General features: G+C 39.3%; 1 protein-coding gene across 4 annotated transcripts in view; it reads left to right on the top strand.

Annotated features, from left to right (window-relative positions):
- Window positions 1-20,938, top strand: part of DCBLD2 (discoidin, CUB and LCCL domain containing 2) — a 98,360-nt gene that overhangs the window by 52,035 nt on the left and 25,387 nt on the right. For all 4 annotated transcript variants that reach the window (XM_010353728.2, XM_030940003.1, XM_030940001.1 and 1 more), the window contains exon 4: window positions 18,466-18,517. In XM_010353728.2, the coding sequence (XP_010352030.1) occupies window positions 18,466-18,517 (52 nt within the window). The remainder of the gene's footprint in view (window positions 1-18,465; window positions 18,518-20,938) is intronic.

Below are 20,938 nucleotides of genomic sequence, written 5' to 3'. Positions count from 1 at the left end.
TCATTAAGTTTCTTAACCTTAATATCAGGTTAAATTATTTATTTTGATTCATATTTTTGCTTTTCTCTGTTATTTATCAAGATGAAAGTTTCTGGAAAATAAGTATCCTCTTTTTTTAAGTAAAGAAAAGTTTCTCACATTAGATATTTAAATTATGAGGCTTTTTGACCCACAGAAACCTTAATATCCTGCATTAAATTTACTTAAGAATTGGCTATGACCTCAGATAAAAGAATCAGAATGTTGCGTAGCTTACAAACCTCTGGCAAATTTCAAGTGGCTATATTCTATTTTGGATGAATCTTAGCTTCCAAAGATTTTTGAAACAACCACCTTAATCAGGAATTTCTTGATACTAAAACTTTCAAAGTCATAATCATCTTGGGAAATCCTCATTTAATAGCTGTCTCCTGAAATCTTACTATTTTTTTTCATGTCTTTATCCCATCCATCAAGCATGTGTTTTATCTGAACTAGAATGAATTGGCTGAACTGTATTCAAGAGAACACTGGTCGAATTTCTTATTACTTCTTCTTGGGTGGCTTTTTGATCACAATTTCTTATAATGACTCATTCATTTGAAGGTTGCTTGGCTTTGGTTGAGGTCCTCAGTGTATTTTTATCCAGGAAACTTAACTGCCACAATGAATTCCATAAATGTTTTCAAGGAACCTAACTACATGTCCCTAGCCTACAAGTCTAGTTGAAGATTTAGAGTATTTGGGAATGAAAAGATTGTGAAAAATCTTGCTTCATCAGCTACTTCATTTGTTAGGCTCTCAAGATGACTTGTGTTATAGTATGTATTGTTGATAGACTCATGATTTTGTGTGAGATAGACTAATTCTCATTACCTTGTGCAAGAGCCCATTGTAAAAATCTATTCCTTTTGATTCCTTATTTCCTGCCCTATATTTGGCACCAAGGAAACAGCAGTAGATAAGACAATCATACCTTCATGGGACTTGCAGTATAGGGTTGGAAAAAGACATTAAACGAATACTTAATTGCAAGTATGAAATAAAGTATGGTGAAAGAATCAGCAAATGATAGGGGCCAGAGGTGTGTGGGGAGTGGAAGATTGATAAAAAAAAAAAAAAAGCAGAGTTTTCCTGAGGAAGTCACTTTTAAGCTATGAAATGAAGGATTGGAGTTTCCAGGCAGACGAGGAAGGAAAGACATTCTACAGAAGGGAATGGCAGGTGCAAAAACCTGTTGGTGGAGAAGAGCTTTGGGAGAATGGGAAAAGAAAGCCAGAGTAGCTAGAGTAGATTGGGTGGGGGATGAGTAGGTTTCATTATTCTGAACCTTACAGAAGGGTTGGAGTTTTTTCCTAAGAGTGTATGGAAGCTGTTAAGAACAGAGAAGTGGTGTGACTGGATTTATGTTTTTGTTTATGCAATCTTCCCTGCTCTGTGAAGAGTGGGTCAAATAAAAGTAAGAATAAATGTAGAGAGGCCCATTAAGAGACTGTCTGAGGAGCCAAAGCAGAGATGATTGAATTAAGAGGTCTCGTTATAAATGTAACTAGAATTATGCCGGTTTGTAAAGACTGTAGAAGTCAGACTTATCTTCTACAGGGAACACTTCAATGAATTAGAGTTTATCCTGATGGAATTTCAGCTTTAGGCAGAGTCTTTGAGCATTAGGAGCCTCTTGGATGAAGCTCTGAACTACAGTAATGCCGGTTGTATCTTGGGCTCTCTATCTGGAGTCCTGTTCCACTTTCGTTTCTAGTTTTCATTAAAATTTTAATAAAGCTTTTTTCCCCTCTCTGCTGTTTTTAATGATCTTTGAGTGGTAGTTTTCAGCTTTTTTCATTACCAGTTATCTCTTTCCATTTTCACCTATAAACCTCATTTTTGAAAGATATAGTGAAAGGAAAAGTTCCCATTTCCTCAAGCAATTTGATATGTAGAAGTATGAATCAACACTTCCAGCAACTGTGAGAGGACTAATATTTCTACTCTAAAGTAGCATAATCTCCACAAATTTCAGCCGTTCCACAGAAGCAGCCACTAAATACTTCCTTATAGAAACAGCCACATCGATGGTCCTCATACTAGGTATTCTCTCTAATAATCTGCTCTCCAGTGAACTATAATAAATACTGTTAATCAGTTTTCATCTACCGCGGCCAGACTTTCTGAAAATTTGAAGATGTATGTGGACCTTTGTGGTATCTTGGACATTTATATTGGCAATCCCTGTTTAGAAGTTCTATAAAAACTCCTGAGTTACTGCTGGTGTTACTGAGTGAGGCAGAACCTACCACACTAAGGTCCAGACTCAGGTAACTTGGATCTTTTAATTTAGTATAATAATAAATGTGGCCAGGTGTGGTGACTCACGCTTGTAATCCCAGCACTTTGGGAGGCCGAGGCAGGTGGATCACCTGAGGTCAGTAGTTTGAGACCAGCCTGGCCAATATGATGAAAACCTGTCTTTACTAAAAATACAAAAAATTAGCAGGGCATGGTGGTGGGTTCCTGTAATCCCTGCTACTCAGGAGGCTGAGGCAGGAGAATCGTTTGTACCCAGGAGGCAGAGGTTGCAGTGATTCGAGATTGCATTACTGCACTCCAACCTGGGCAGCAAGAATGAAACTCTGCCCCAAAATAATAATAATAATAAATGCTACTGACATTTTATTCTGAAAAGTAGATTTAAAAACAGCAGTTGTCATTGGAATTGAAAAAATAAAATGAATTTTATAGATGATCTAAATTTCTATTTTTGAATCTGTTCAACAATGACCAGTTTCTAGGAGGAACTGGACATTTCTAGAATGGTTCTGGGTGATGGTTTTTTTAAGTTGTAGTTATAAAACAGTGAACTCAGAAGAAATATATACATTTGCATTGAAAGCTTCAAGTCCTTCAAGACAGCATTTGTTCATATGTACCATAATTGGGGTGTGTGTGTGTGTGTGTGTGTGTGTGTGTGTGTGTGTTTACATGCATGATTGGAAAGTGGTGATCCTGGTATTCTTTTTGGAGAACATGAAATTGTCACTTAAAACATAATACTAAATCTTACTACTTTAGATTTCACCAACTCAGAATTTTGTAGTGGTCAAAGTTTGCCTTTATTTTGGAGGGGAGAAATAGTAAATGGTTTAAAATTTCATGTGAAATAATGTTGATATTAACATACTTCCTAATTGGAACTCATAAACACATGTTCATTCATTGTCTGCCACCCCTTAGAATCTGATGACAGTGCACTTAAGACTTGTGAACAGCTGAGCCTGGAAAATATTCCCATTTAACAAGATTATCATTGCTATATGATGGATTATTTTTAAAATTAACACCAATAGTATAAAAAATATTTGCTGCATTTTTTAACCACATCATTTTTGCAAATATTTGCCATTTTTTCATTCTTACATCAGATTATATCAGTTTGCAAATGAAACATAGGGCTGACTAGATAATTCCTTTCTAGCAGAGTCCAAATTTCTGTAACTAGTTATTTTTTTCCTGCATGGAATGTTTTCGGCTTTGAAAATAGAGTGTGAATTCCTTAGATTGTTTGCCTTCTTAACTGTACAGTAATTTTACAGAATCTGTTTTGTTTCCAGTACCACAGTTGGCTAGGTTCCTATTTGTTATTTTTATATTGGTTTCCAAATGTTGGTTCCTGTATGTGGCAAACATTTTAAAACTCTGATACTGTTAAACTTAGTAAGATTTTATTAATGAAGTTTCAGTTTACATTCCTATCTTTAGATATGCTTTTGTTTCCACACAAATGAGTATGTATAATGTTTGTGTGTATAATATAATTAACATGCAGAAGAATATTTGTAGTTTGGTGTGAATTTGTAGAACAAAGGTGCTGATGAACAAAGTGTTACCAATTTTGCAGAGAAAGAAAATTTAAACAATCTGTTAAGATGGTGTTAACCCAAAGAGGCAATTCACATTACAGTATAGAGTTTATTCCAAGCTGATAGGTAAGCCTGAAGAGCATCTTAATCATTTTAATGTTTTCTATATGTTTAATTTTTTTTGGTATATTAGGAGTGCTGAGAACAGACTACATATATGTTTGTGCTGTCTCGTGCTATACAGTGGCTCTGTCCTTCACTGTTGGTAAATACAAATGTATTTAGTAGCTTCCTAGATACTGTGTAGGTCACAAAATAATTATGCTATATTTTAATGTTTTGTATTCATTTTTTAGTGTATGGAGATTTAGATAAGGAGTTTGATTTGATCCAGTTAACCATATGTAGCTTATAGCCTGTTTGACTACATAGTTTATTGCTTAGGCAACTGAGCTATGCTTTATATCATCCATAAGAAAGCATTAATTATTTTCGTCTGAGAAAATTTTTTCCGGGCTTCTACTGTGGACTCTGCTTTTCATAGATGACATTGTTATATTCCTAAGAGAAACATGAGGTTTAGTCTCCACTCTCAGTACACAAAAGGAGAGAAGAGGTAAAATACCTAGTATAGTGTCTGGTACTTAGTAAATGTTAATTGGCTCTGAATCACTATAAATTATGTTTTACTATACTATATATGTGAATTCCTCTTAACAGAATTGCAGATGCTAAAAACCAATGCCAGATTCCTATAATAGAAGCAAGGAATTAGTCTTAGGACCACACAATAATACTGTCAGGAGAATTTAGCCGAAGACCAGGCTTATCCTACATCGTTGAGCACCCGAACAGAGTAGCTGTTCAAGTATCTACGATGCAAGGCTGTTGACAAGATGAAAACTATGAAAGCAAGACTACATATTGTTTAAGGCTCTGGGAAATTGATTATTTAAAGAATTTTAGACCACATAAGAGAGAAGAATGTATATGTGTACATTTTCTTGTTTCTGCCTGTATTTTCTTATTTCTAGTAAATAATACAGTAACATAGGAATAGTACTTCTGTGCTTTCTTTTTTGAGAGAGTCTTGCTCTGTCACCTGGGCTGGAGTGCATTGGCGCTATCTCAGCTCACTGCAACCTCCGCCTCCTGGGTTCAAGCGATTCTCCTGCCCCAGCCTCCCAAGTAGCTGGGACTACAGGCACGTGCCACCACACCTGGCTAATTTTTTGTATTTTTTTTTTTTTTTTTTTTTTTTTTAGTAGAGACAGGGTTTCAACATGTTGGCCAGGATGGTTTTGATCTCCTGACCTCGTGATCCGCCCGCCTCGGCCTCCCAAAGTGCTGGGATTACAGACATGAGCCACCGTGCCTGGCCACTTACTTGAGTTAGAATAAATATAGGCACTTGAGTTCAACTGTGCGAAAATGTTTACAGCAAATATAGTTGGTTACATACCAACTATATTGTGGTAAGTGATGGCTACTGACACTACTGAGGGTCTTTTTCCAATTCAGTCAAGAACACAAAACAGTATTAATTGAAGGAAAATCTAAATAAATACATTTTGCAACCCTACAATCTCAGAAATAGCCAACACTGTCAATCAAAAATATTTCTATGATAGTAACCAATGTGCTGATATTTTTTGATTCATTAACATATATTTTCATGGTATTATATATGGGTCAACATAAGATTTCAGGTTTAAATATTTCATGCAACAGTTACAAAGTTCTCTAGCCTTTGCAGTTATTATATGTTGAAAATGTTTTTAATTGTACTTAATTTTTTTTTTTTTAAATGTATGTATCAGTTATGGCAGATAGTATAGCTAAGTTTGCAGCTGTCTTAGAAAATCTGATGTTGGTGTCTTCAGAAAACCTGACGTTCCTCAGACTGTTCTTGATGATTGGCTTGCCGTCACTTTTGTATTCTCTCCTACTCTTTCTCACAATCACATTATCCTGCCTTCAGAGCCCCATCTGAGATCTGCCTCCTCTGGACAGCCCTCTAGGATTAGGGAAGGCAGGTAATGGGGAAGGATAGAAACTCTTTTTATAGATACTATGGTTACACTTCCTTTGGGTTAAGCTCTACTGTGAAGACTAGCATATATTCAACACTGAAGATGCTCTTTTGGGGGCTACACAGAAAAAGAGGGAATGCCAGTTTGCTTCAGCAGAATCCCTGAGGGCATTCTGTTTACTACTGCCATCGCTGTTATCCACAACACCCAAATGAAGTGTGCCATATATGTGATACTTTGTGCAGTAATGTGTTACTGTCATTTGTATGTATTGTTTGATTAAAATTACCAGAATAAAATTCTATGCAGAGGCTGTCAGTTTAAAATGTAGCACATACCAGGCACAGTGGCTCACACATGTCTCCTCAACACTTAGAGAGGTTGAGGTGGGAGGATCGCTTGAGGCTGGGAGTTCCAGACCAGCCAGGTAGTGAGACCCCCATCTTTACCAACAATTTAAATAATTAGTTGGGTGTGGTGGCACACGCCTGTAGTTTTAGCTACTTGAGAGGCTGAGGTGGGAGGATTGCTTGAGAACAGGAACTTGAGGCTGCAGTGAGCTAGGATCGTGCCACTGCACTCTAGCCTGGGTGACAGAGCGAGGAAAAAGAAATGTAAATTATATACTGCCTTATACTTTGAAAATATCACTGATTTTTCTAGTATTATAGGACACATTAAAGTGTATCCAGCAAGATAAGTGTTTTCTCAGTATTTATTATAATCTAAGCACTTCACATGTAATAAGTTCATCTTTTAAGTTGCTCAGACCAGAAAGTTTAGTGTATCTTTGACTCCTCTCTTTTTCTCAAACTTCATATTCACCTGCCAGTTCTTCGAATTTGTATGTACATATACCAGAATCTGACTACATCTTAACAGCTCTGCTACTACCACTCTATTTCAGGTTCCAACTTTTACATCAATTATGGCAATACATTTCTTACCTTTGTTTTTGCCCTTTCTCCCCTTCAGTCTACTCTGAATTCAGTGATCAGTGTGATCTTACTAAATTGAAAGTTTCATCTCACTCTACCAACTATCCTTATCTCCAAGATGCTCTAGCATTCAGCTTGCCATTACTCATCTGACTTCATCTTTTACTTGTCTACTGTGGCCTCAAACATGCTGAGCACATTTCCACACAGGGCCTTTGATTCCCACTGCCTATTCTCAGATTCAAATACCTCACACCTCACTCCCTCACCTATGTTAGAATTTTACTTAAATGTCATCTTCACAATGATGCCTGATCTGACCACTGTACTTAAAATTGTAACTCCCTAACTTTTTAAAAGTTCCTTGTTCTCATTATTTTTCTAAAGTACAATACACATTCTAACACAGTATTTTTTTCTTACTAACATTATCTATTTTCTTCTACCTCCCCCCACTCCACCCAGAGGTATATTCCCTATAAGAAGGAATTTTTACCTGGTTGTTGTTTGTTTTATCTCTGGTGCCTGGAATAACAACTGGTCATAATACATGCTTATTAAATATATGCTGAATGAATAAATGAACAAACTGCCAGCCCTGGCTCTTTTACTAGGCTTTATTTCACCCATGAATACAGATATGCTACATATGAAAGGACTTTGTTACTTTACTCTGTGATAGCTTATTTTTATTTTATAACAGTCTTATTAAGTTATAATTCACACACCATACAATTCCTCTATTTAAAATATACAATTCAGGGGGGCTGGCCAAGGTGACCAACTAGAAACAGCTAGTGTGTGCTGCCTTCATGGAAAGAAATAGAAGGGGCAAGGAAATGTAGCACTTCAACTGGAACACCCAGGTACACACACTAGGATTCATCAAGAAAATAACTCTATACTCACAGAGAATGGAAAAAAGCAAAGCAGGACCACCACCCACTCAGGAACTGGTGACTGGGGACCAGAGCAGGCCCCTAGTTTGCTGCAGCAGTCATGGAAAAGTGGCCAGACTTTCTTACATGGGTCCCCACTCCCGTATCTCCTCACTGGGCAAGTCCTTCAGGCCTGGGTTTCCAGCCTCCCCTCACTGGGGCTTTGGAGCCAGTAGCACGTCTGCAGCAACCTGGGACAAGAGCTCAGCTGGGGTTTCCATCTTTCCTGTCTTGCAACCCTCACCTCCGCTGTTTCCAGGCTCTGGAGAGTACATGAGACTGAAGGCTGGTCTGAACCCCCAGCACAGCACTCATCTCACAGAAAAGTGTTCGGACAGTTCTCCATGTAGATCCCAGTCCTCACTTCTCCTCACTGGACAGGGCTGCCTGATCTGGGACTCCAGCACAATCACTGTGCCCCACCTGACCAGTTCAATTAGAGGCAGCCCAGCAGTTAAAGGAACACCCACACAGAGAGATGAGAAAGAGCTAACACAAGAACTTCAGCAATTCAAATGGCCAGAGTGTCTTACGTCCTTCTAACGATTGCACTAGTTCACCAACGAGGGTTAAGAACCCTCGTTGGCTGGGTTGGCTGAAATGACAGAAATAGAATTTAGAATATGCATAGAAATGAAGAGCATCGAGATTCAGGAGAATGGCAAAACCCAATTCAAGGAAACTAAGAATTAACAATAAAACAATACAGGAGCCAACAGATAAAATAGCCAGTACAAAAAAGAATCTGACTGACCTGATAGAGCTGAAAAACACTACAAGAATTTCACAACCCAATTGTAAGTTTTAACAGCAGAATAGACCAAGCTGATGAAAGAATCTTGGAACTTGAAGACTGGCTCTCTGAAATAAGAGAGTCAGACAAAAGAAAAAAAGAATGAAACGGAATGAATAAAACCTCCAAGAAATAAGGGATTATATAAAGAGGCCAAATCTGCAAATCATTGATATCCCTGAATTGGATGGGGAGAAAGCAAACAACTTGGAAAACATATTTCAGGATATCATCCATGAAAACTTCCCCAGCCTCAATAGAGAGGTCAACAGTCAAATTCAGGAAATACAGAGAACCCCTGCATGATTTTATACAAAATCTCCCCAAGACATAATCATCAGATTTTCCAATGTCAAAATAAAAGAATGTTAAAGGCAGCTAGAGAGAAAGGGCAGGTAAGCAACAAAGGGAACCCCATCAGGCTAGCAGCAGACCTCTCAGCTGAAACCCTGCAAACTGGAAGAGATTGGGGACCTATATTTGACATTCTTAAAGAAAAAAATCTTCAAGAATTTTATAACCAGCCAAACTAAGCTTCCTCAGCAAAAGACAATAAGATCCTTTTCAGATAAGCAAATGCTGAACAAGTTCATTACCACCAGACCCACCTTCCAAGACACATTGAAGCTAGCACTAAATATGGAAAAGCAAAACCATTAAAACACCACTAGGAAAATACACTCAAGTACACACACCAGTGACACTATAAAGCAACCACACAAACAAGCCAGCATGATAACCAGCTAACAACACAATGACAGGATCATATGCACACATATCAATACTAACCTTGAATGTAAATAGCCTAAATGCCCCATTTAAAAAGACACAGAGTGGCATGCTGAATAAAAATGCAAGACCCAATGATATGCCATCTTCAAGAGACCCATCTCACATGCAGTGACATCCATAGGCTTAAAATAAAGGGATGGAGGAAAATCTAACAAGCAAATGGAAATCAGAAAAATGCAGGCATCGCAACCCTAATTTCAGAAAAAAACAGACTTTAAACCAACAAAGCTCAAAAAAGACAAAGAAGGGCATTACATAAGGTAAGGGGTTAAATTCAACAAGAAGACCTAACTATTCTCGATATATATGCACTCAACACAGGAGCACCCAGATTTATAAAGCAAGTTCTTAGAAACCGAAAAAGAGACTTAAGCTCCCACACAATAATAGTGGGAGACTTTAACACTCTACTGACAGTATTAGACAGATCATCTAAGCAGAAAATTAACAAAGATTCAGGACCTAAACTCAACATTGGACCAAATGTATCTGATAGACCTCTACAGAACTCTCCACCCAAAAACAGTAGAATATACATTCTTCTGATTGCCACATGACACATACTCTAAAAATGACCACATAATGGGACATAAAACAATCAGCAGATGCAAATAAACCAAAACCTACCAGACACACTCTCAGACCACAGTGCAATTAAAATAAAAATCAAAACTAAAACAAATCGCTCAAAACCATGCAATTACATGGAAATTAACCTGCTCCAGAATAACTTTAGAGTAAATAATGAAATTAAGGCAAAAATCAAGAAATTCTTTGAAACTAACAAGAAAAAAGATACAACATTCCAGAATCCCTGGGACACAGCTAAGGCATTGTTATGAGGGAAATGTATAGCACTAAATGCCCACATCAAAAAGTTAGATCTCAAATTAACCCAACATCACAGCTAAAAGAACTAGAGAAGTAAGAGCAAACCAACGCTAAAGCTGGCAGAATGCATACAACCAAAATCAGAGCTCAACCTGAAGGAGAGTGAGATGCAGAAAAGCATTCAAAAGATCAGCGAATCAGGGAATTGTATTTTTGAAAAAAATTAATGATAGGCCAGCTAGATTAATAAAGAAAAGAGAAGGGCCAAGAGCAATGGCTCATGCTTGTAATCCCAGCACTTTGGAGGCCAAGGTGAGTGGATCACTTGAGGTCAGGAGTTCATGATGAGCCTGGCGAACATGGTGAAACCCTGTCTCTACTAAAAATACCAAAAAAAAAAAAAAAATTAGCTGGGCTTGGTGGCATGGGCCTGTAATCCCAGCTACCCAGGAGGTGGAGGTTACAGTGAGTCAAGATCACACTACTGCACTGCACTGCAGCCTGGGAAACGGAGAAAGACTCCATCTCAAAAAAAAAAAAAAAAAAAAAAAAAATTAACATTTGTATACACCAAAAACAGTCAAGCTGAGAGCCAAATCAAGAACACAATCCTATTCACAATTGCCACAAAAAGAATAAAATACCTAGGAATGCAGCTAGCCAGGGAGGTGAATGCTCTCTACAACAAGAATTACAAAACACTGCTCAAAGAAATCTGAGATGACACAAACAAGTGGAAAAACATGCCATGCTCATGAATTGGAGGAATCATTATCATAAAAATGGCCATCCTGCCCAAAGCGATTTACAGATTCAGTGAAATTCTTACCAAACTTCCAATGACGTTTTTCACAGAACTAGAAAAAAACTACTTTAGAATTCATATGGAAAGAAAAAGGAGCCCAAATAGCCAAGGCAATCTTAAGCAAAAAGAAAAAAGCTGGAGGGATCACATTACCTGACTTCAAGCTGTATTTCAGGGCTGCAGTAACCAAAGCAGCATGGTACTGGTACAAAAACAGGTACATAAACCAATAGAACAGAATAGAGGGCACAGAAATAAGGCCATATATCTACGACCACCTGATCGTTGACAAAGCTGACAAAAACAAACAATGGAGAAAGGACTGCCTATTTAATAAATGGTGCTGGGATAACTGGCTAGCCATATGCAGAAGATTGAAGCTGGACCCCTTCCTTACACCATATACAAAAATCAACTCATGAGAGATTAAACACTTAAATGTAAATCTCAAAACTATAAAAACCCTGGAAGACAATCTAGGCAATAGCATTCTGGTCATAGGAACTGGCAAAGATTTCATGAAGAAGACACCAAAAGCAAACACAGCAAAAGCAAAAATTGACAAATAGGATCTAATTAAAATTAAGAGCTTCTGTACAGCAAAAGAAACTATCAACAGAATGAACAGACAACCTACAGAATGGGGAGAAGATATTTGCAAAGTGTGGATCTGGCAAAGGTCTGATATCCAACATCGATAAGGAACTTAAACAAATTTACAAGAAAAAAGAAACATTAAAAAGCGGGCAAAGAACATCAACAGACACTTTTCCAAAGAAGACACACATGTGGCCAATAAGCATAAGAAAAAAAGCTCAGTGGGACTCAGCCTGCCTGCACCCAGGTGAAATAGCCATGTTGCTCACACATAGCCTGTTTGGTGGTCTCTTCACACAGATGCGCATGACATTTTGGTGCCGTGACTCGGATCAGGGGACCTCCCTTGGGAGATCAATCCCCTGTCCTCCTGCTCTTTGTTCCATGAGAAAGATCCACCTATGACCTCTGGTCCTCAGACCAACCAGCCCAAGGAACATCTCACCAATTTTAAATCAGGTATACCCCCAGATGGCCTGAAGTAACTGAAGAATCACAAAAGAAGTGCAAATGCCCTGCCTCGCCTTAACCGATGACATTCCACCACAAAAGAAGTGAAAATGGCCGGTCCTTGCCTTAAGCGATGATATTATCTTGTGAAATTCCTTTTCCTGGCTCATCCTGGCTCAAAAAGCTCTCCCACTGAGCACCTTGTGACCCCCACTCCTGCCCGCCAGAGAACAACCCCCCTTTGACTGTAATTTTCCTTTACGTACCCAAATCCTATAAAACGGCCCCACCCTTATCTCCCTTTGCTGACTCTCTTTTTGGACTCAGCCCGCCCGCACCCAGGTGAAATAAACAGCCATGTTGCTCACACACAAAAAAAAAAGAAAAAAGAAAAAAAGCTCAGTATCATTGATCTTTAGAGAAATATAAATCAAAACCACAATGAGATACCATCTCATACCAGTCAGAATGGCTATTATTAAAAAGTAACACAATAACATGCTAATGAGGTCGTGGAGAAAAAGGGAACACTTATATGCTGTTGGTGGGAGTGTGAATTCAACCATTGTGGAAGTGGAAATGAGTGGTGATTGCTGAGACAGCTAAAAGCAGAGCTGCCATTTGACCTAGTAATCCCATTACTGGGTATATACCCAAAGGAATATAGCACTCATTATGTTCATTGCAGCAGTATTTACAATAGCAAAGACATGGAGTCAACCTAAATGTCCATTAATGGTAAACTGGATAAAGAAAATGTGGTACATATACACTATGGAATACTATGCAGTCATATAAAAGAATGAGATTATGCCCTTTGCAGGGACATGGATGGAGCTGGAGGCCATTAACCTCACAGGAAGAGAAAACCAAATACCACATGTTCTTTTAAGTGGCAGCTAAATGTAGCACATGGACACATAGAGGGGAACAATTGGCACTGGGGCCTACTGGAGGGTAGGAGGAGGGAGAGGAACAGAAACAATAACTGTGGGATGCTAACTAGGCTTAGTACCTAGATGACAAAAGATACAGCAAACCCCCATGACACAAGTTTACCTATATAACCTATGTATAATCCTGTGTATAATCCTGTGCATATACCCCTGAACCTAAAATAAAGTTAAAAGGAAAACTACCTGTTGGGTACTGTGCTCACTCCCTTGGTGGTGGGGTCTGTACCCCAAAGCTCAGCACCATGCAGTATACCTATGTAACTTGCACGTGTACCCCTGTGTCTAAAATAAAAGTTGAAATTAAATAATAAAATATCTGTATATAGAATTCATTAATTTTTCAGTGTATTCAGAGTTGTACAGTCATCACCATGGTCAATTTTAAAACATGTTTATCACCCTAAAGGAAATTCCTTAGTAGCAGTTATTCCCCATTTCTCTCCTCTTAACCCCCTATGGTCCTCTTAAACCACGAGTCTACTTTTTATTGCTGTAGATTTGTCTATTCGAGACATTTCATATAAATGTATCATATAGTATGTGGTCTTTTGTGACTAGCTTCTTTCACTTAGCATATCTTCAAAGTGTATGCATGTTGTAGCATGAATCAGTACTTCATTTCTTTTTATGGCCAAATAATATTCCATTGTGTGTATATACACCCCATTTTGGTTATCCATCCATTCATCAGTTGATGAACTTTTGTATACAAATATTGGTGGGGATATAGGTTTTTAATTCTCTTGAGCATATACCTAATAGTGAGATTTCTGGGTCATATGCTAACTCTTGGTTTAGTATTTTAAGGAACTGCCAAACCATTTTCCAAAACAGCTGCACCATTTTACAATTTTACTAGTACTGCGTAAAGACTCCAGTTTCTCCACATTTTTGCCAGTGCTTGTTATGTCTTTTTTACTTTCGCCATCTAATGGGTGTATGGTGGTGTCTCACTGTGATTTTAATTTGCATTTCCCTGATGGCTAATGATGTTGAGCATCTTTTTATGTGCCTGTTGGCCATTTGTGTATCTTCTTTGGAGAAATGTCTGTTCATATCCATTGTCTGTTTTTAAATTGGTTCCTTTGTCTTTTTAATGCCACATGATGTTGTGTATTCTGAATATTAGATACATCTATTTTCATTGACATATCATTTGCAAATGTTTTCTCCCATTCTGTGTGCTATCTTTCTCTTTCTTAATGGTGTCTTGTGAAGTACAAAAGTTTTTATTCTTGATGAACTTCCATTTATTTTTATTTGTTCTCGTGCTTTTGGTGTTTTATCTAAGAAATCACTGCTTCATCCAGAGTTATGATATTCTCATATATTTTTTTCTAAAAGTTTTATAGTTTCAGCTCGAGTTTAGATCCACTTTATTTTGTATGTGGTGTGAGGTATGGGTCCAATTCATTTGTTTGCTTGGTGGATATCCAGTTGTCTCAGCATCATTTGTCTAAAAGATTATTCTTCTCCCCATTGAATTGTCTTGGCACCCTTGTTGAAACTCAGTTGACTATAAATTGGAGGGTTTATTTCTAGACTCTCAGTTGTGTTCCTTTGATTATGATAACATACATTGCTATTGAGAGGTGACAATGTGCTAGCAGCCCTCACTCTCAGCGCCTCCTCGGCTTCCAGCCTCCGCATCCACTCTGGGGGCGCTTGAGGAGCCCTTCAGCCTGCCACGGCACCGTGGGAGCCCCTCTCTGAGCTGGCTGAGGCCGGAGCCTCCTCCCTCTGCTTGCTGGGAGAGGTGTGGAGGGAGAGGCGCGGGTGGGAACCGGGGCTGTGTGAGTTCCAGCAGGTGCGGGCGCGGCCCGGTGGGTCCCACACACGGAGCGGCGGGCCGGGTGCCGGCCCAGGGCAGTGAGGGCTTAGCACCCGGTCCAGCAGCTGCGAGGTTGCTCCGGTCCCCCAGCAGTGCTGGCCCGCCCGGCTCCGCACTCAAATTCTTGTCGGGCCTTAGCTGCTTCCCCAGGGGGCAGAGCCCGGGACCTGCAGCCAGCCATGTCTGAGCTCTTCCCCCTGCGGTGGGCTCTCCCGGTGGCTTGAGCCTCCCGGACAGGCACCGCCCCCTGCTCCATGGCGTCCAGTCCCATCAACAGCTGAGGAGTGCAGGCGCGGATCGGAACTGGCGAGCAGCTCCACCTACAGCCCGGGTGCAGGATCCACTGGGTGAAGTCAATTGGGCTCCTGAACCAGATGGGGACTTGGAGAACTTTTATATCTAGCCGGAGGATTGTATGTGCACCAATCATTACTCTGTGTCTAGTTCAGGGTTTGTGAATACACCAGTTGGTACTCTGTATCTAGCTAACCTAGTGGAGACTTGGAGGACTAGCACTCTGTGACTGTGTCTAGCACAAGCATTGTAAATGCACCAATCAGCACTCTGTGTCTAGCTCAGGGGTTGTAAATACACCAATTGGTACTCTGTATCTAGCTAACCTAGTGGAGACTTGAAGGATTAGCACTCTGTGACTCTTGTGTCTAGCTCAAGGATTATAAATGCACCAGTCCGCACTCTGTGTCTAGCTCAAAGTTTGTGAATACACCAATTGGTACTCTGTATCTAGCTAACTCTGTGTCTGGCTGACTAGCACTCTGTGACTCCCTGTCTAGCTCAAGGATTGTAAACATACCAATCAGCACTCTGTCAAAACGGACCAATCAGCTCTCTGTGAAATGGACCAATCAGCAGGATGTGGGTGGGGCCAGATAAGACAATAAAAGCAGGCTGCCCCAGCTAGCAGCAACCGGCTGGGGTCCCCTTCCACACTGTGGAAGCTTTGTTCTTTTGCTGTTTGCAATAAATCTTGCTGCTGCTCACTCTTTGGGTCCACGCTGCCATTAAGAGCTATAACACTCACCACGAAGGTCTGCAGCTTCACTCCTGACAGCGAGATCACGAACCCACCAGAAGGAAGAAGCTCTAGACACATCTGAAGGTCTGAAGGAACAAACTCCGGATACACCATCTTTAAGAACTGTAACACTCACCGCGAGGATCCGCGACTTCATTCTTGAAGTCAGTGAGACCAAGAACCTACCAATTCCGGACACACTATCAGAAATCTCTGGGGCAGATGGATTTTTTTGGAGCTAGACTGTGTTCTTATTAGCTGGGAGCATTGTAGTAATGACAGGTTTCTGGAAGGCTGTTTGCTTGGGAAAAGCTTTTAAGAAAGACATTTTACAGCTTCTTAATTGCCTGCGGTATTTGATGTTGTTTTCTTTGCCTTTGTAGAGTCATAAAGGTCAAAGTGTATACTTAAGGCTTTCTTTATCTTCAGTCTTCTTGGCTCTCCTTGTAGCTATCCATTTTAAATCTTATTTTTCTCCTTTAGAGCTCTTTTGAGCTTCCGCAAAATTTGAGAGCAAGTTTAGTGAGTTGCACATTTGCATGGCATAGTTTTGGAGTCTCAGCACTCCATGGACTTAAAACCAAAGCCCTGGTCTGATCAAATAATCCATAGTTGACCAGATTTCTGGCATGTGGCTGGAAGGTGATGGGGCCAGCTGGCAATCTTCTTGTGGTTTAAGTGCCATTTTGGACCACACAGTACCTTTCATCCCAGGATATTAATCTTAGAAATTCAACTTCTAATCTTAGAAGTTGGAAGTTTTTTTGGTGGAGCAGAAAGTGGAAAATTGATTCTTGTTGATGCTAGGCAAAGATTGACAGGAATAACTAGAGTACCAGTAATTCAATTTGCCTGCTCTTCTGGTTGGTCAACTAGGTGGTAGTGAACCCCTATTTAGGCATCTATCCTCTTAAATTCCTAAAGCACAGATTAGCTTAACTGTCATTCAAATGCCTGGTTTATAAATATTAATTTATACAGTTGCCTTGAAAATACCCCTTTCCTACTGGTACAACAGTTATTAAGCTCTAGTTCAAGACGCATTTTAGTTGATTAGTAAACACAAAATGTCTTCAGAATTGTAGCATAAAATGATCTGTGCTTGCTGTGGTAACCATTAATTTAACAAATATTTACATACTGTTCAGTGTGCTAGGAGCTATCTCCATCAGTATATTGGTCACCCTTGACACAGTTCTTTATTGAAGCATTTATATGTAAAATCTTTTGTGATTGCCTTGGGGTGTTCTTTCAGGTTTTCCTCCCTGCGGGTTAGTAAATAACTGGATTTAGCCAAACATGCTAATGATCAGAAAGTTTTATTCATCCATTGATTCAATAAATAAGCCTCCTGTATACCATATGCTGTTATTGCTACTGGAAATACAAAGGCGGGGACAACCAGCCTCAGGCTCTGTCTGGGGACTAGGCTTTTATAGAGTGATTTTGCTTATAACTCTATAATTACATCAACAAGTCAGGCTTACGTATAAACATAACACATGTTACCTTTGACAACACAGAATAGTCATCCATTTATTAAACAAAACTTAAGTGCCTACTATATGCTAAAGGAATTTGACTTGTGAAGGTGAGGGACAGCTTCACAAGGCCAGCACTTGAAGACTGTGTACGCTGTGTTGAAGGCTTTGCTCTCTAGCCTAAGAGCAGAAGGAAGCCATTGAAATGGTGGGTTTTTTTGTTTTGTTTTTTGTTTTTTTAACCAAAACCACTTTTTACATAGCCTATGAACTTGGTCTTAATTGGAGGCAGATTAGCTCTTGCTCAGATGTATTGATTTCTAGGCAGAAAATGTTAAATTTAAGAAGTTTTGTTTCTTTAGAGCAATGCTACTCCAACTTCACTGTGCTTAAGAAATTACCAGGAGGACTTGTTAAAACAGATTTTTGGGCCCCACCTCCAGAGATTCTGTAAGTCTGGATGGAGTTCAAGAATTTGAATTTCTACTAAATTTCCAGAAGATGCTGATGCACCAGTCCTGTCTCTGGACCAGATTTTAATTAGCAGTTATTAATAGTTAGAGCCATAAAATTAACTCACTTTCTTTGTCATTGTTTTCCTTGTGTGCAAACAGCAGAGGATCATTTTTAGTTATATAATAACCGAGAAATATTTGTATGTGTGTGTGTGTAGCTGTATTTTACAGAAACCACTTTAAAGCTATAAATTTTACTTATCTATGCATGTTCTATATATATATATATAAATCACATATACATATATATGTGTATATGGTATGTGACTTCCTGAGGTGATGTAGTAAACAGTATTGAAGAGACATTGCTCCAAAAATCAAGAAACTTAATATCAGAAAGAAATTGTGATTAACAAAAATTGGTAAAGTTTTTAGGACCCGCTTGACAGTGCCATTGAGATTTTTGAAAATTAGAGCATATGTATGCTTGTGCCATGTTGTAACAAACCTGCACGTTATGCACATGTACCCTAGAACTTAAAGTATAATAATAATTTTTAAAAAAAGAAAAAAAAATAAAAATAAAAAAAAAGAAAATTAGAGCAGTACAGTTTGGAATTCTGAGACACTTGGAGTTTCAGCAAGGTAATCCTGTATATTAATGCAATCAGTTTTTTATTTTTGTTTTTCTAGATCTAATTACTTGTTTGGACACTGCATCCAATTTTTTGGAACCTGAGTTCAGGTATGATCATATTTGTGACTTTTTTTTTTTTTGCTTAAATGTTACTCTTCATTCACGTCTTCATTTTCATTCTGTATACTCTTAGGGTTAATGTATATTGTGTGATACATATCATTGTTCCAAGACTTCAATAAATTAGAGCTTATTTAAAGCTTATTTAAAGCATAAAACCATTTAGTTGCATGTTTACATTTTGCTTTTATTGTAGCATTTAGATCTGCAAAATGAAAGTATCATTTTAATATGCTTTGAAAGTAGAACTAGTTGCTTTTCAAAATCTGGCAAAACTGCTAATAAAAGTTGAAAAGGTATTTATCTTTTTTCAAAAAATTGAAAGAGCATGGTTTTGGCTGTTTAGACTTCTCCGGTGTTGTTACTCAAGTACCATTAATACTATTTTTCTTCTTTATGCCTTTATGCCTCTAATCGAGTTCCTATTTCTGTTTGCTGGCTGCCATTCACACCACTGCCCAGTTGTTTTCCAAATACATATCTGACCGTTTCCCTGCTTAAAAATCTTGAGAAAGGCCGGGCGCGGTGGCTCAAGCCTGTAATCCCAGCACTTTGGGAGGCCGAGACGGGCGGATCACGAGGTCAGGAGATCGAGACCATCCTGGCTAACACGGTGAAACCCAGTCTCTACTAAAAAATACAAAAAAATTAGCCGGGCAAGGTGGCGGGCGCCTGTAGTCCCAGCTACTCGGGAGGCTGAGGCAGGAGAATGGCGTGAACCCGGGAGGCGGAGCTTGCAGTGAGCTGAGATCTGGCCACAGCACTCCAGCCTGGGCGGCAGAGCGAGACTCCGTCTCAAAAAAAAAAAAAAAAAAAAAAAAAAAAAAAATATATATATATATATATATATATTGAGAAACTACTTGTTATGAGAAAAAACAGTTGTCCCAATTTCCTTAACCTGGTCTTCTGGGTCTTCCACAAGCAGTCCTCAGGCCATTTTTCCAGTCTCATCTTATGTTCTCCATATTGAAATGACTCTGAGTTGTTTACACTGCTCTGAGCTCACAGAGCTTTTACCAGAAAACACTTGCCTCCTTTCTGCTTGGCAGATCATTCTCATCTTTAAAGAGCCATCTTACTAACTTCCTCCAAACTTACTACCACTTCCCCCTAGAACCTTAATTTTGTCTTCAAGAATGGTTCTGGGTGGGAAGGGTGCCCTCTTCAGCATTTGAGGGGGACCCTGGTTAGCTGGGGTAACCCTGGCGTCAGTGTATGGTAGACAGCTCTGGCAGAGGGTCAGCTGCACTCGCGCCACTCTCTAGCTCCATGATCTGCCACAAATCCGAGCTCCCATTGTCCCTCTCCGGGGCTGCTGTACTATCACCTAATGGCGTCCAGCCTCCACTCATGATTCCTTGCTATCTCTTTTCTCAGCAGCCAGAATCATCTTTTTTAAAAATACTAATCAGATTATGTATGTAAGCTGCCAAAATCCTTTACTGGCTTCCTAGTTTTACTTAGAAATATATTCCAGACTCCTCACCATAGCCCACAAAGCTCCTGCATTACCTGTCCAGTCTTCTCTCTGACTAACCTTAGTTTTGCTGTCTGACACCTACTTGCACTGCTGTCCTCACTTTCAAACACGCCCCAGGCCGTCCTGCCTCATGCTGTTCTCTTCCCTCTGACAAGTGTGCATTTCCCACCACTTGTTCTAGTGACATCCCTTAACCCACTGCTGAGGCTTCAGTTTCTAAGAGACCCACTCTGCCACCCCCATTCCCTGACTGGGGGCGGTACAGAGTCCTGCGTAAGAGCACAGACTCCAGAGCCCATTTGCTACCTGCTAGCTGTGTGAATGGGCATAGTTCCTTAATTTCCCAGTTCCCTAAAATGAGGACAACACTAGCATCTCCTCCATAGGGGTCTTATATGGATTACCCAAAGCACTTAGGGTGCTACCTGGCAATTCATTCAGTTTACTGAATTATTTTGTTACTTGTATTAAGTTAGATTTCTTCTGGTTATTTCAGCGTGACTTTTCGTCATAGCAGAATCAAAATCAATTCTTTGTGTAAGTATTGGTTTAACGTCTTCTGCCACTGGAATATAAACTCAGTGAGGACAGGGGCAATATTTGTTTGACTTTTGTAAACCCAGTACCTTGTACTGCCCTACACTCAACAGACAGCATAATAGACATTCAAATAAATGTGTTGGGTGGATGGGTAGCAGCGTGAGTGAATGTACCTCTTTTAATACAGCTTCAATTGGATCAATCGAGGGTTGGTAAAACATATGGCATATCCACAGAATAGAATATCATGTAGCTCTTAAATTTGATGAATAGGTCTTGTAGTAGAAACATGTCTACCATTCATTATGAAATAAAATAATCAAGGCAGTATGTAATAAGAAAAAAAATGTGGCAAATGTGTGAGTAAAGACACATTATATATGTAT

Source organism: Rhinopithecus roxellana, chromosome 1 (genome assembly GCF_007565055.1).
Source record: "Rhinopithecus roxellana isolate Shanxi Qingling chromosome 1, ASM756505v1, whole genome shotgun sequence".
NCBI lineage: Eukaryota > Metazoa > Chordata > Mammalia > Primates > Cercopithecidae > Rhinopithecus > Rhinopithecus roxellana.
The sequence above is the reverse complement of the archived record's forward strand: the minus strand, read 5'-3'. Positions and strand labels throughout refer to the sequence as shown.